Below are 15772 nucleotides of genomic sequence, written 5' to 3' on the forward strand. Positions count from 1 at the left end.
TTTACGCAGCTCATTTACACACTTTTCCTGAAGATAGAAGAGTTTGTTGAATCTGACATGGCATGCTCGTACGAACCCTTCGTACGAACAAAAGTAAGAGAAATTTAGGATAAGAATACGAACATGTTCTTGCATGAGGCCCAATAAGGTGAAGTTTTTGGGTGTTGTTATTGATGAAAAGCTGTTGCAGTATTGTATGAAGTAAGGGACTTATTTAATGACAAAGCTTTGTTTATGCAATAATTTTTCCACACTTGATTTACTGTATTGAAGTCTGGGGGAAAACATGTAAAACAATTACAAATCCCATCTTTATTACAAATTTCATCATTGTGTGGGAACATATGCCCCTTTTCCACTAGTGCCAGTTAGTGTAATGTCAGGACGGTTCGGTACGGTTCCAAGCCATTTCGGACAGATTCATGGAACCAAACCTTTTTTTAGTACCTACTTTGTTGAGGTTCCAAGCGGTCCCAGTCGACACCAAAATGCGACATCAGAACATTGTTCATCATTGATTGGCTAGGGGGTGGAGTCACTGTTTGCGTCTTAGCTGCCTTTACAACAACAACTCGAGGTGCCATTTTCTCAATTGTAGCAGTGACATTAGTCGTGTTTCCATCCACTTCTAAACAGAATTTTTAGTAATTTTTTTAAATTTCAGACCTTATTCTGCAAATGTGTTTCCATCTCTCATTTTGCGCATTATCTTTTTTTCAAAAAATCCAAAAGACACCCTCCACCAACCACCCAATACACACCCACTGGAACCGGACTGGAATGTCAACAGAAAAGCACCCGAACTGACCCGTTCCAACACTGACCGTACAACACTACAGATACCAGTGTAGTGTCTGTACGGTTCAGTACGGTTTCAAGCCATTTCCATTCGGTCAGATTCATGGAACCACCCCTTTTTTAGTACCTACTTCGTTGTGGTTCCAAGTGGTCCCAGTCGACAACAAAATGCAACATCAGAACACTGTTCGTTACTGACTGGCTAGGGGGTGGAGTCACTGGTTACGTCTGAGCTGCCTTTACAACAACTTGAGGTGCCATTTTTTCAATTGTAGCAGTGACATTAGTTGTGTTTCTATCCAACTTTTAATTCGAATTTTTAGCTATTTTTCAAAATTTCCGAACTTATTCGGCAAATGTGTTTCCATCTCTCATTTTGGGCATTGAAAACTCAAAAACCACCTCCACCAACCGTCCAAAACACACCCACTGGAACTGGACTGGAATGTCAATGGAAAAGCACCCGAACTGACCCGTTCCGACACTTACCGTACCAGCACTACACTAAGTGGCACTAGTGGAAAAGGGGCAAACGAGGACCAGTAAAGCACCTTTACTTTACCTTTTATAGAAAAGAGCCGTAAGAATTATCACCAGAAAACATTACAGTCACCCATCCAATATATTACTTTGTCAGTTGAAATTATTGAAATTTTATGAGTTGGTTGATCATAATATTTTGCAGTTTATGTATAAAGTTCATAAAAATTTATTACTTCTAAATATTCAAAGGTATAGAGATGTTTGTAAAGCCCAAATTTGAACAAATTTGAAGGACAGACGTACTTCAGTCCAAGGAATAAGATTGTGGAACAATCTGGAAAGTGATTATAAAAATGCTGACTCAATAAATTTATTTAGGAGTATGATAAAAGTTAGATTGTTGAAGAAATATGAATTTGTATAATGTGCATTCATAAGAACCGTTGTTCGAGAAGGAGTTAAAGTTTTTATGTTTTGTTATTTGAAGACTATTGTTTCAATTTATTTGTTTTAAAAAGGGGCAGATATCAATAAGATTTTTTTCTTCTTTCTGCTACCTTTCATTTTATGTGTGTTGTATTATTTGTTGTATGTAAAGCATTTGTTTTGTCTTTAAATGAAATGAATACATTTTTTAAATAAAAAATAAAAAAATAATAAATTAATGAGCCTTGTCCCTTTTTTATTAAATAAACCCGTCTCTATTCTTCTGGTGTTTCTGTGCAGAAACATCACTCAGACCCTCGGGGATCAGATCGTGTCACAGACACTCAGATGCAAGTTGATGACCTGAAGGGCATCATGGTCCGCAACATTGGTAAGCCTTTTTCTAGGTTCCTTATTATAAAGCCTAAAAGTATTTCAAATTGACCATATTAAAGGCTGTCACCACTCACTGTGTGGATATTTGCTTTGAAATGTTGAAACCCTACAGGTCAGAAAAGATGATGGGTAAAGTTTTCTATTAGTATAGCTCTTAATACAATCTTCTATGATGAAATATTTAAATTTCATTTAAATCATTTGTATTTTCTTTTTTTAATAATCTAAATCAGTGTTCGTAGAGTGGGCCACCCTCCTTGGACAATGGGAGGGTAAACACTGTAACTGAAGACCCTCTCTTCAGTGGCTGACCTCCTCTGTGTAGTTTGTTCCTCTTGCTCATGTTAAATCTTCTGACACAGATCTTTAGACAGAGTTTAATCCAAAAAATTGCCAAACACTGAAGGATAGCCATAAGGCTGTTTTCACACTGCAGGTCTTAATGTTTTATTTATTACCCGTATTTTTCAGACTATAAGCCGCACCGGACTATAAGCCACACTACCAACATTAAAAAAAACAGTACACCCAAAATTGTCGTCAAAAAAGTGAATTCAACATCAAAAGATAAAAAGCAAACCTTTAGTAATTAAAGTTCGGAGGAATACGGTTCATTTAACTGACCTTATTTTGGTAGTTMTCTTTAACAGTTTCTGGTCCAACAAAACGTCTCATTCATCTTCCTCCGGCACACTGAAACCATCGAAGTCCTCCTCTTCAGTGTCGGAGTTAAACAAGCTSAGAAAAGCTMRGTCACACAGCGGTATCTGTTGTCCTCCCGGGGTAATGCTGGCTCTGAAGCTGTGGTGCCCTCTTCACGTAGCAGTCCAGCCTTTCAGAACCCATTGGTGATTGTGGACTCATTCACTCTGCTCCACGCTGTTAGGATCCACTGGCAGACATCAGGAAATGACGCGCTTCACATTCGGCCAGTTTTTGTGAATGATTTATCCCCGTCAGTCATCCAAGCCTCCCATTGACCCCTGAGTGCTGCTTTAAATGCACGATTCACACTGATGTCCAGGGGTTGCAAAAACTTTGTTGTACCTCCAAGAATAACAACAGGAAGTGAGTTTGTTTTCTTGATGGCTGCTTTCACCGAACCCATGACGTGGGCACACATACTGTCCAATATCATGTCTGTCGAAGATCCGTCATGTTGTCTGCTACTAGCTAAAACAAAATGGCGCTACACCTCCAGCTAAGCTGGCAGTATGGTCGCTCGGCTGTCGACGCGCCGTCTTGTGGTTGTTCGGCGTTCATTTTCACACTGACCTTTCATAGTTCCACTGAGAAACCCCGAGCCTAGCTGCTGGGAAATCCCTCCCGCTCCAGCATACGTCACTGCATGGGATTCCTTCCCCGGGGAGTGCAATGGTAAATGGTACTGAACTTATAGAGCGCTTTTCAAGTCCCTCCGGACCCCAAAGCGCTTTTACACTAGCAGACATTCACCCATTCACACTCACATTCACACACTGATGATGGCAAACTACACTGTAGCCACAGCTGCCCTGGGGCACACTGACAGAGGTGGGGCTGCCATGCATCGGCGCCACCGGACCCTCTGACCACCATCAGTTGGCAAGGTGGGTGAAGTGTCTTGCCCAAGGACACAACGACTGAGACGGCTGGACGGGGGATCGAACCAGTAACCTTCTGGTTCCAGGACGACTCCCCTAACCACTCCGCCACAGCCGCCCCAGTGCAATGCAGAAAAAAAGTCCGCGGCTCTTCACTCGACGTTGTTTATCCACAAACTGGTCCCGGATTAAGCACCAAAGTTTTTATCTGTCAGATTCCACCGTGAAAAATGTCTTGTTTTATTAAAGAGTTTTTGGCCATTGACTATCTTTAAATCGCTGCTTCCTCGTCGGCTCTGGAAGGGATCGCTTTCTTCTTCTTTTTTCCCCCCATTTCTTTTTTTGATACAAGTGGTTGAAGCAAATGCAGCATAAGAGCCAATCTATGTCCTCATTTACCCACCCACACAGCTAACTTATACAAAGCTAACTTATACAACCAGCTATGGAGACTAATCAGTGCCAGTCACATTCATACACTGATGGGACACACATCAGAGGCATTAGGGGTGAAGTGTCATGCCCAAGGACACAACAACTGAGACAGCTGGATGGGATCGAACCGGCGACCTTCCGGTCCCAGAACGACTCTCCTAACCACTCTGCCACAGCCGCCCCTGTAGCGATCTGCATGTGCAGAAGAAGATGTGAAGTCATGCGCAGCACATTGTATTTACACAAGTAAATGGATGCTACATGTTAGCATGTGTGTGAATTTATTCAGAAGTTGTTGTGTTATTAGGATGACTATTGCTCTCTGCTGTTTGTTTCTTCCCATGTTCATATTTGATCTAGCTGCTTCCTGCCTGCTGAGGGGCAGAACTGCACTTTTGGAATGAGAGTGGTGTAGTGAAAGTAGAAACAAACCATCATGCTAGTATCACTATGATCCAACATGCTGGTAAACCATCAGTTTCATATGTTAGTGCAATTCTCAGTCATCCAGGACATTACTAATCTAGATAGTTTAAAAAACATGAAGCAACTGGACTTCTGTTCTGTCTGTAGCTGAAGATGTGCAGAGCGCCAAGCTATAAACTGCATGATGTTTGTATCAATGATATCAATATCTGAATCAATCAGCGTACCCCTACCTCAATTATGTAAAAGTTGGATGAAATGGGATCATTCAGACTGCAGATGCTTTGAGAAATATCAGATATGTATCTGATTTAGTACCACATATGAAAAAGACCTGGTTCAAATAAAAAAAGTCAGATTTGTGTGAACGTAGCCTAAGTAGGATTTTGCAGCCTTTTGATGTTCATGTTGTTTCCCTGACTCAGCCCTGTGTGTTCTGTTTGTTCTTTTCTCTAGACCTGGTGGCTCAGAGGGGAGAGAAGCTGGAGCTTCTGATTGACAAGACAGAAAATCTGGTTGATGCAGTGAGTTTAGTTTGCCTTACTTGTTTTCTGGCGCACCCTACTTGATAATAAACAAAATTTTTTTGAGCTATTTATCAGTAGTGATTAATATGTTTTTCGTTCCGCTTCACCAGTCAGTCACGTTTAAAACCACGAGTCGTAACCTCGCCCGGGCCATGTGTATGAAGAACCTCAAGCTGACACTTGTTATTGTGCTGGTGTGTGTGGTAAGTACAGGCAGTCTTAATTAATGATGAAATGTGCTTTAAAATTTGATATTTTTTCTGCAATTTAGGGAAATGTGACTGGCTCTCAGCTGCTACCACATCAAGTTTTAGCTCAATATCTGACATTGTCTTTTGTTTGTAAAGGTCAGTTTGATGTGGCTGCCAGCTTGAGCTGGATTGGCTCAAAAAGTTAAACTGTCATAAATTCACAGCTGATGAATATTTTCTGAAAGTTTCATTGAAATCCATCCAGTGTTTCATGAGATATTTTGCCAATAGACAGAGCTCACTCCAAATATTTAATGGCAAAACTTTGAACAAAGTTCTTGTGCAATCTGTTAGTGCTCAGAGTATGTGTCAGGAATCAGTTTCAGCTGCCATCACTAAATTTTAGCTCAGTTTATGTAAAATGTTTGAGTGGGAGACATTTTTTTTCAGTTGACTGTGTTAACTATTTTGAATTGGTAGTGGTGGGCACAGCTAACCAAAATGTTAGCTTTTCTATAACTCATCATCTGCTAGCTAAAAATATAGCTTTGCCACTACTAAACTGCTAAACATGAAAAAAAGGGAAAATAGTGGAAGCTAATGCTAAACAAGTAAAAATGAGCCGACACTAACGATAATCATTAATTGCTAAGACAATTGTCACTCAGTCTGCGTCACATGTCTTTGTCTCCTTCAAAAACTAGTGGGACTGAAATAAAACTGTTCGTTAGCTGTTAACAGACCTGAAGTGCATGCGACATCAAATTTTAATAATAAACATGAATTCATTTTAGAAAGATAACATTAATAAAATATTGCAAAATAAATTTCACAGCTCTGAGAAGAACCATTGTTGAGGTATTTGCACATGTTGTAACAGGAAGTGATGACAAACGGGAATGTCTGCATGTAAACAGCGTTGCTATAGTGGCTGACAACACAGACAGTAGAGACAAATTTAATGTTTCTTTAGATTATTTTTAGTCACGATCAGAGAGATGAAGAAAATTCAGATTTAAAATTATATTGTTTCAATAAAGACCAGTCAGTTTTCTTTCTTTGAGTTCCTCTTTGATGTCACTTCCTGTTTATGTGAAAAAGTGAAAATCATGTGTATTGTGCCATGTTTCTTAAAAATTAGGATGTTTTCTTTGACCTTTTGTATTTGAAGGATATTGCATGTCACAGGCACTTTAAAGTTGGCAAAACCTAATTTAGCGTAAGGTAATTTGTCCACTAATTGTTTGAAAGTTAGTGAAAAGGTGAAACCACTAAATGAAAAATTAGTTGAGCTGTTAGCTGATTAGAGGAACCATGCCCATCACTGAATTGGATTGTCTAAATCAGTCATAATACATTCATATTTGTTATTTCGTGTGAGTTATATTTAAATATATCCAGTAGTTCATGAGATAATTTGCTGACAGATTTGCAAAGCATTATTCCTCGCCTTCAGCCTATAAATATTGAATTGTTTGCTTTTAGCTTTTTGATCTTTTGGAAGGCTGGTTTGTTTTGAGGGATGTTTTTCTTAGTGTGTCGGGATCTGATGAATCAGTCGATGAACATTGTGTTCTGCTTTCAGGTGGTCATTTACATCATCGTCTCGGCTGCCTGTGGAGGCCTCAGCTGGCCTTCGTGTGTCAAGAAATGAGAGAGGTCAGATAAAAGAGGGAGAGGGGCAGAAGTGCCTGTTCAGCTTTGGACAAAAACAAATGCAGGACCTTTTTTTTTCTTTTCCTCTTTCAACATAATTGGAAAACCTGTGTTTCTTCTTCCTGCCTCCTTCCCCTCCTTCTTAAAAAAAAGGAAATTTGAAAAAGAAAAGCCAGCACAATTCTTTGCCTTCAGGACCGCCAACCTTACGAACAGCTTCCACATAACCTGAAACTGATGTGGAGGAAGACATCTTGTTTTTTGTTCATCCTGTGACATGTACCTGTTGGCCTGATGAGTCTGTGATAATTGTCTGTAAATAGTCTGATCAGACTGATGAATATTACAAAGTTAAACTTGTTATTGTTCTGATTTACTCTCCAGTGTGTCTGTAGCATTCATGTTGTGCTGCAGGTCCATCAGGAAAACCTCACATCATGTTGTCTGTTGTACAGCTTAAAGCTAACATTTGGACTCAGCTGATGCAGTATAAATATTTTCTGAACTACTTTTACCACATACCTTCTAAAATAAATGTTATAAAAGAGCTCATATGAAATATAAATATTGCACATTTGATTAATATTGCTGATATTTAATGGTTATCTTAAAGTAATTCTGATTTGCGAAAGAACTTGACCTTTTCCTGGCTGTGAATGTGATAAAAGGCTTCCTTCTGACTTTTTATTACCTCTTGAGATGTTCATTGTGCTCATTTCTTTTCTTTTTGTTAACACAATGCACTTTTCAAATTGTACATAAATGTGTTTACTGGCATCATTTATTACACATGTTGATGTAATTATTGTTGTAAATTCAGATTTAAATAAAGTCAAGTGGCATCGAGCAGGTGATTTATACCAGGAAGACAAAAGTGGTGTAAATGCATGTTTTTCAATTATTTTTTAATATTGAAGATGCGATGTAGCATACATTACTATACAAAAGGTCAAATCAATCAACTAATTTATTTCCATGGACTAAACATTTTCATTGCTTTTGGTCTCATTTTCAATCACGCGGTCTGTGAGGCTGACCTGCTCTTGGCAGATTTACTCACAGTTCATATTTATTTTTTTGTTGGTTTGTTTGTTTGTTTGTTTGTTTTTTTCTGTAAATTGAACAGAACTCCAGGGGATGTTTAGGGCCTTTGAAATGCTTAAGTATCCACACCCTGACCTTTTTTTTCTGAGTTGAATTAGGACAGTCACTTTAAAGGGGTGAAAATTTTTGCAATCATATATTTCATATTAGGCTACACAGTTTTTAAATGATCTAATTGGTGTTACTTTGTAGAAACTTATTTCACTTTTACCTTAAAAATGTTTTGGCATTTTCTATTTTTGAAAAACGTTATTGACCATGACTGATTTAGGACAAGAAAACAAACATGAAACATACAAGGGTGTGAATAGTTTTTAAAAACTATAAGTTTTCAGTTAATAGATGTGGAATCACTTCTTTCTGCCTAAATATTTTCGACTGTGTCAAACTTATAAACACAGGGAAAGTGTTTTATAGTTTGTTCAAAGTAAAAGTGATGTTTTTGTCAAAATGTATGTCCAAACAACACTGGTTTGTCCAGTTTGTGTTTATGCTTGTTGGAGCTTTGATGGTCATTTGTTAGTACTGGCTTAACAAGCTTTATATATATATATGAAAATAGGCAGGTAGCTACTGAAGGGGTAACATTGGAAAAACTTCCCAAAAGAAAAAAAATGAGAAAGATTAAAGAAATGTTGGTCACGACACATTAAATCTTTAACAGTGACTGAACAATAAACTGTATAAATTATTTTTGCTTTATAGAAATTATGCACAAACACACATACAAAAGGAACATAAATCAGATCAGTTTAAATTGAAATGGTTTCAGTGAGCTGGAAACTCATTTATTCATTAATCGAGTTAAAAAGTTGCCTAATCAGCCTAATGTGGAGTCTAATCGTCTCAGTAAGTTTCAGGAGGCAAAGTTCAGCCTTTTCATCACTAGAGAGCGATTGTTAAACTGTAGTTTAGGTTAATATTAAGCTGTTTCAGATGACATGATTTGATGCTGTTAAAAAGCGGAAGAACCGAGTCCGACCAGGTGGACCTGATTGTTCCTCAGAGCTCATCGGGCTTTCTGCGTGACAGGTAACCAACAAGCTAACTCGTAATGAGCCCCGTTTTATTTACGCAAATTTCAAATTTGTGGATTTTGTGAACTGTAAGACTTTAAATGCTTGTCAGTCGGTGACGTAACCTACTTGAACATTTTGTCTTAGTGTTTTAAAGTAACTTCTAAACTCTTAAATACTGAAATTGACAGTTGAAAACTAGCAACAACCGCTGCTAGCATAACTAACGTGTTGTTTTTACGGTCAGATAATATCTGGGGGGGGGGAAATCTGTGGTGTTTTGGTTAGGGCCATAAACTATATTTTAAAGAAATGTATTACAAACTTGATTTTAATAGAAAATAACCCCAGGGCACACATGTCAAGCCAGCCTGCAGTCGATTTCAACTGGTTGGTCTTTCACTGAAGTTTATAATTTTACTTTTTTATGTTTTCTATTCTGGTCATCAATTTATCACGTTGTTCTTCATAAACTGGATAATTTTTCTTTTATTTTAAGCTAGTTTGTTTGGGCCTTGTTTTTAATTGACTCATTTTGTGTCATTTTTCAGTTTTATTGGAAGAATTATTTTTTGTCTCTGCGATTTTATGTTTGGCGTATAGTTTTAAGATTTTCATGCATTTTGTTCTCCCTTGCATCACATCAAGAATAGTATAGGAGAGACGACTTAGGATACCTTCTGGACTGTTTCAGCATTTTTTWATTATTATTATTATTATTATTATTATTATTATTATTATTATTATTATTATTATTATTATTATTATTWTMWTWATTTATATCACTATTGAGATTATAAAATTATTGTTGCTTCTCATAAACCGCTTGACTCATTAGGACTTATTGCTACTGACAATTTGTTTGTCAGTAGCAAACACGACACAAGGTTTGGTCATGTTTGGCTTACTGATCTGGATAACTAAATTAATAATAAACTTTTAGCAGATAGTTTTACACAGCGCATGTTGCTTTTATCAGAATGGCTCAGGTAAATTATCCATCAAGTTCTTAATTTTTAAACAGACTGATCTGACAACAATTGTTGTGCTTATGTTGCCTTTGTTTCTCTAGTTTGATCGACTTGGCTTTTTGTGGCGTGAACTACCTTGTTCTGATGACTGACCATGAGAGTCATAACTGCTCACTGAGTTACACCAACATATCAAAGCTCCAGTCATTCACAAAGAGACAGAGGAAGGCGTTTAATGCTGGCCTTTTTTGTAGATAAAGAAGTCTTGCATTTTTCCTTTTCTTCCCCCCCACTCTCACTTCTAAATACATAACTCAGTTTGAGGTCAGTAACATGAAGCGCCTCTTTTAATAAAGGCCTAGCGGTGAAAGCTGACTCCAGCTCTCAGTGGAGCAGTTTGCAGCAGAGTACGACGTGGCTGGGATGAGGATCTACACCTGCAAACCTGAGGCCATGGTCCTCCACTGGAAAAAGATGAATTGCTCTCTCTGGGTGGAGAATGAAGAATTACATCAAGTGGAGGAGTTTAAACATCTCAGGGTTTTGTTTATGAGTGAGGGACTGATAAAGCCCTAGCATTTATTCTTTTCATCAAACACATTTCATGCCAGCGTTTTAGTCAATCATCTTATGTTGGGAAAGGACTGAGGTTTAGTCTTGCACACATTACTTTCAAAATTTGAGCAATGCCATTTGATATTGTGAGATGTGTGTGTTGTTGGCAGCATTATCAAGTCTATTCATTTTTCCAGATGACCGATGGTTGACTGCAGATGGTTAATGCCAAATGTTTAAACAAAGATGTTTTGTAATCTATCATTCAGAAAATGTCAGCTACTAACACGATGTTTAGCTCTAGTATCTGTAAAATTGATTTGCGTTACCGCAAATAAGGTGTTTTAGTCGTAGTGGCCATCCTAAATTGGGTCGACCCCAAAAGTTAGTAGTAGAGCTGCACGATATTAGGAAAACCTGTGATGTGCGATAACGGCGCTTAGTACTGTGATGACAATGTGACGTGCGATAAACAAACAAGCACCTAAAGTATGTAGTGCTGATGTCTTTCTGCTGTTTGTTCAGAGAAAAAAAAGTTAGATTCCAGAATTAAGTTTTAAAATATATGAAGAGATCCATTCAATTGACCAAAGACATGAAGGGCTCAATTTGATTGGTGAAAAACTTCAAGCTTCCATCTTAGTGACAAAACTCATAAATGCACATTTTTGAGCCAACCATTTATTGCAGTTTATTGTGATCTGCCTATTGCGCAGACTGTTATCCCAATGACGATGCATTTTTCAGATATTGTGCAGCCCTAGTTAGTAGCTTGTGCATCCAAAGATTACTTAGTGCAAGATTCATTAAAATCTACCCAGTGGTTTATTATATATTTTGGCAACAGACACTGCCAAAACATTATTGCCCACTTTTCTTCAGTAGATGGTAATTATCCAAGGAACTTCGTAAGATTTGATAACAGAATTAATTATTGAGAAATAATTTAAGTAAAAAACCACTTATTTAACAAGATGTGGCAACTCGGTTTTCTATAGGAACCTTTCTCATGCCTATGCAGCTACATACCAAATGGTAATTGGTATCTCAGTTATTTTTTAACTTATCCAGCTCACATGATGAACGGACGGACAGATGGACGTTATTGTCAAGTCCCCTCATTGCTCTGTGACAGGGGACAAGCTGTTTTCATGGCTAAATTTAAATGAATGTGAAATAGTGATTTTTTTTTTCCTTCAGTAAAAAGAATGCTGGATATCTTTAAACAAATGAATACTTCAGGCTCATTAGACTTGTTTAGTAAGATTTCACAGAATGCTGAGCTGACATTCAGAGCTTAGAGAGAGGAGTCTGACTGCAAATATTTCCATCTTGTCTTGTAGAGAATGGACTCTAGTTTCCTGGGTCATTGGACTTCATGTAGGATAATTAGAGTGTAGGACCTAGGGGGGTTTATGCTCTGGTGTCACAGCAATTCTGTTGTGACAGGATCAAATAACAAGCTGTGCACGGGGACGTGTCGTTGAAAGTGATGTTTTCCCTGGAGAACTATGCAAAACTTAAGGTTACACTATTGGGTTTTATTAGTAGAATGTGAGTTTTGGTACAAATTTTAAAGTGATGCAAACGCCACATCTTGCTCCTGCACCTCGGCCTCCCATCTCTCTCTGCTCCTCTTTTTTTGTTTATCCCCTGCTGAAAAGCTGCCTGATCCATTCCCTCGTAGCAAAATGACTTGGGCTGCATAGCAGCAGTGAATGCCAACACCGTCTGGCTGCCCACAGCCACTCCCCTTTCACTGGGCTTGGATAAGGTAACACATTTTCTTCTTGGCTGGTTCCTTTAGTAAACTGGGAGCTGAACAGAGAGCACAGTGCTTAGCTGGACCTTGACCCGCTTGTACAGTCAGCACTGAGCAGGGAAGTGACTGTTAGTCTGTCACGGGAGCTGGTGGGAGAGACTACTGAACCTATGGACAAAGTCATGTTACTGCTGGGGAAAGAGGAGCTTAAAAAAACTGAGCGAATAATTGCACCGGAGTCACATTCATTCAGGCTGTTCTTTTATTGATGCACGGCTGATTTGGAACTTAAGAATGGAGGTGTGGTGGGATGGCGTTCAGCTCACACTAAACTCTGGCTGGATTTAGTTCTTTGGAAGGAAGACAGTGAAGGATTGATTCACAAAAAAGAAAAAAAAAGAATGAAGTAAATTACAACTCTCCCTGGAGGTATTTTCCTCCACAATCTGAATCAGTGGATGGATTGAAGACAAATAAAGTTATTCAGGTTAGTTCAAATTATAGTAAAACATTTCATTGAAAACTTTCTGTCGGTATTTTACTTTATTTTTTTAGTTTTCAGTAATGCCTCTGTTTTTTTAAGCGACTTGTACTGCAGTTCTTGTTTTATTTTGCAGTAAACACAGACGGGTCATTGTTTGCTGTTACACAACACAATGCTAATCAACCAGTGAAACTACAACTCTTTATAAGCATTTTACTTGACAATGTATTGCAGGGGGCATGGAGAGGAAATTCCTGCTAAAGTTCAATGTGCACAGCAGTTTTACAAGTCTTTGCATATCTGATTGCAGAACGTAATGTACAACCTGGTAAACAAACTTTACATTTACTCTAAAACCTTTTTTATTTATATCTATAAAAATGAGGAATGCAAAATATTTACATAACCAAGATTATTGGTGCAAGCATGTTTTAAAAGTGAATGTACATACTTCTTATTTCTTAAATATTTCTTCAGGCTATTTTGTATTTATTTTGTTTTAAGGACTACAAACTAAAATAAAAACTAAATCAGCAATGTTGATGCAATAATACATTACCATTGATGTTATTTAAAGGTTGAGTTAAAAAGAAAAACAAACAAGAGTTGAGTGTAATTTGAAATCCATATAGTATATTTGAAATTTTGTGCACTTTCAGCTTGCAGTTTAAACATTTCACTTCATTTGTCTGTGGTTTTAGAAAACTCTTACTACATACTTTCATGACAGCCTTTAATACAGTAAAAGGCTTGTACATGTGCCAAATTGGGTTCAGGGAGTTCCAATCAATGCTTTCTGTCACACAGAAACTCTTGGCAGTAAAATACAGTCAAGTCAAAGGTTGGCAGGCTGTTATACAAGAATAGAACCACAAGGTTAAATTTCTGCAGTTTCTCTTTAAATAGATTTTTAAGTTAATCATAGTTTTTGTTTAAAGTGGGCCTGTTATGGGGTCTTAGCACAAGTTAGGATCCATCTGTGGGCTGTACAAAACATGTTCATTTGATTTAATTCACAAAAAGAATCTAAAATAATGAAATTTCACCTTTTCAGTTCTTTCCGTTCTTCAGCTCTCTCCAGAATGTGCTGTATGCAGAAGTTGCTATGGAAACCCCCTCCCCTATCCCCCCATTTTTAGCTCCGCCCCCCCGACATGGTAGAAGTTTCCAAAGTGAAATTATTTTTCACAAACTACAGCTTTCTTTTGGCAATATTGTTAGAACATTGTCATCAAAGATAAAAATAAAATTAATCCAGGCATCCATCTCTGTTCTCTGTGGCTGCTGTGGAAACGGAACAACTATCGTTTTTTGAGGAAGTGGGTGGAGCTTCACCTCGGGTTGCCTCGTGAGGAGCAGGACTCTGGTTTAGATTGCTAGGTGACTGTTATTGTGACGTCAAAATAACGTGCGTTGAGAAATACCATGTTTCCAGATACCTAAAAATACATGTAATTACTGCTAAAAAATGGCTGGGTGCATTTTTTGGTGTTTGGACTGCTTCTCTAAGCAGTAGAGACCCAAAAATAAGTTTAAAAACATGAAAAAAAGTGAGTTTTGCATAATAGGCCCACTTTAAGCTGATTCCTCTGTTAACCTTGAGGTATTACCAATCGATTGCTTTTTGTACTCTAAAATGATCTCTGATCACATCCCTGGTCTAAACTCAAGACTGATAAATGAAGCAATGACAAAATTAATACCAGGTGAAGCTGTAGAATTGTACCAAGTCAGCTTTTTTGGATCAGTTAAGGCTTTGAAATTCACAAAAATGTCTAAAATCTGTATTGCAGAACATATTCAAGCCTTTGGTGACCTGATATGTTTGTCTTTTTGTAGTTTGCGTGACAGTGGTGCTTTTGTTGCAGTGGCTGGCAGGATTTGTACGCCAACGTGCTTTAATAAACATGCAGGTGCCACTGAAAAACTGTTAAGTTTGGCTGTTTACTCCTCAATCTGAATGCCTCCTTTCATACAATGTCCATAAGGAGCAATTTCATTTCTTTTTGACTTTAGATTTGTTTTATTAATCTAATCTTCAGTGGGAATAAAGGAAGTCATACCGTGCACCCCCTTGTGACTGGGTGTTTTTGCACTACCCGGCCGGGATTCAAACCTTTTGTTCTGTGTTTTTGCATTGGCCCTTATGGCCCATGTCCACCCCAATTTCTAAGCAGGTAAGTAAAAGTTTATTTATATAGCACCTCTCACAGACATTAAGAAGGGTCACAAAGGGCTTTACAAAGGTGCACAATTATACAGTAAATAAAACAGAAAACCATCAAGAGTAAACCTCGTAAAAAGCACTGATAAACAGTCAACACACTAAAATAGCTTAAAAAAATTTACAAAAATGTTTTAAGTTTGCTCTTAAAATCATCCACAGAATCAAGCAAACGTATTGAAAGTGGAAGATCATTCCAGGGCCTTGGAGCAATGGATTTGTGGAGCCTCATACTGTGGTTCCAATTGGGCTTGGGCTGCTTGGCCCAATTTGATGTCAGCAACTGCTGCTCACTGACTGGTTCACTCACTAGGGTGTTTACTTTATGCAAGTGAGAGTAACTTAATTGTTTACGGCGACTGTAACGTTATTTTCACACAAGTTTAACTACGCAACAACAGTAACGAGCTAACATCAGCAATAACTAGCTAATAAAAAGGTAACATTAGCTTATCGTTCTCTGTAGTACTACCCTCTCGTCTTAAGCGTCGTACTACTGGATGGACCGGTTCAACAGTGAGTGCTGCTTCTTTGTATTAGGTTTAGTCCATTGTTTTTTATACACATAAACCAAACCTCAATAAAATTGCACGTGTTTTAATATTCAATCCAAACACAACTCAGGCTGGAGTAGAATAAGCACAGGCCATCATCTCATCCCTCTACTTGTATTCCTCTGCCTCCAGTCTCCCTTCCCTTATTGAATGTGTCACCTGCTGTTGAAGTGTAACTTAC

General features: G+C 38.0%; 2 protein-coding genes across 2 annotated transcripts in view; both read left to right on the plus strand.

Annotated features, from left to right (window-relative positions):
- Positions 1-7795, plus strand: part of sybl1 (synaptobrevin-like 1) — a 13403-nt gene extending 5608 nt beyond the window's left edge. The window contains exons 5-8 of the mRNA XM_014024400.1: positions 2008-2098; positions 5004-5071; positions 5185-5277; positions 6851-7795. Of these exons, the coding sequence (XP_013879854.1) occupies positions 2008-2098; positions 5004-5071; positions 5185-5277; positions 6851-6919 (321 nt within the window). The 3' untranslated portion in view covers positions 6920-7795. The remainder of the gene's footprint in view (positions 1-2007; positions 2099-5003; positions 5072-5184; positions 5278-6850) is intronic.
- A 1084-nt stretch (positions 7796-8879) lies between these two features.
- The window catches only part of LOC106529057 (microtubule-associated tumor suppressor 1 homolog), a 42883-nt gene continuing 35990 nt past the window's right edge, over positions 8880-15772 (plus strand). The window contains exon 1 of the mRNA XM_014024390.1: positions 8880-9057. The gene's annotated coding sequence lies outside the window, so the exon portion shown is untranslated. The remainder of the gene's footprint in view (positions 9058-15772) is intronic.

This window comes from Austrofundulus limnaeus, unplaced genomic scaffold (genome assembly GCF_001266775.1).
Source record: "Austrofundulus limnaeus strain Quisiro unplaced genomic scaffold, Austrofundulus_limnaeus-1.0 Scaffold420, whole genome shotgun sequence".
Lineage (NCBI taxonomy): Eukaryota > Metazoa > Chordata > Actinopteri > Cyprinodontiformes > Rivulidae > Austrofundulus > Austrofundulus limnaeus.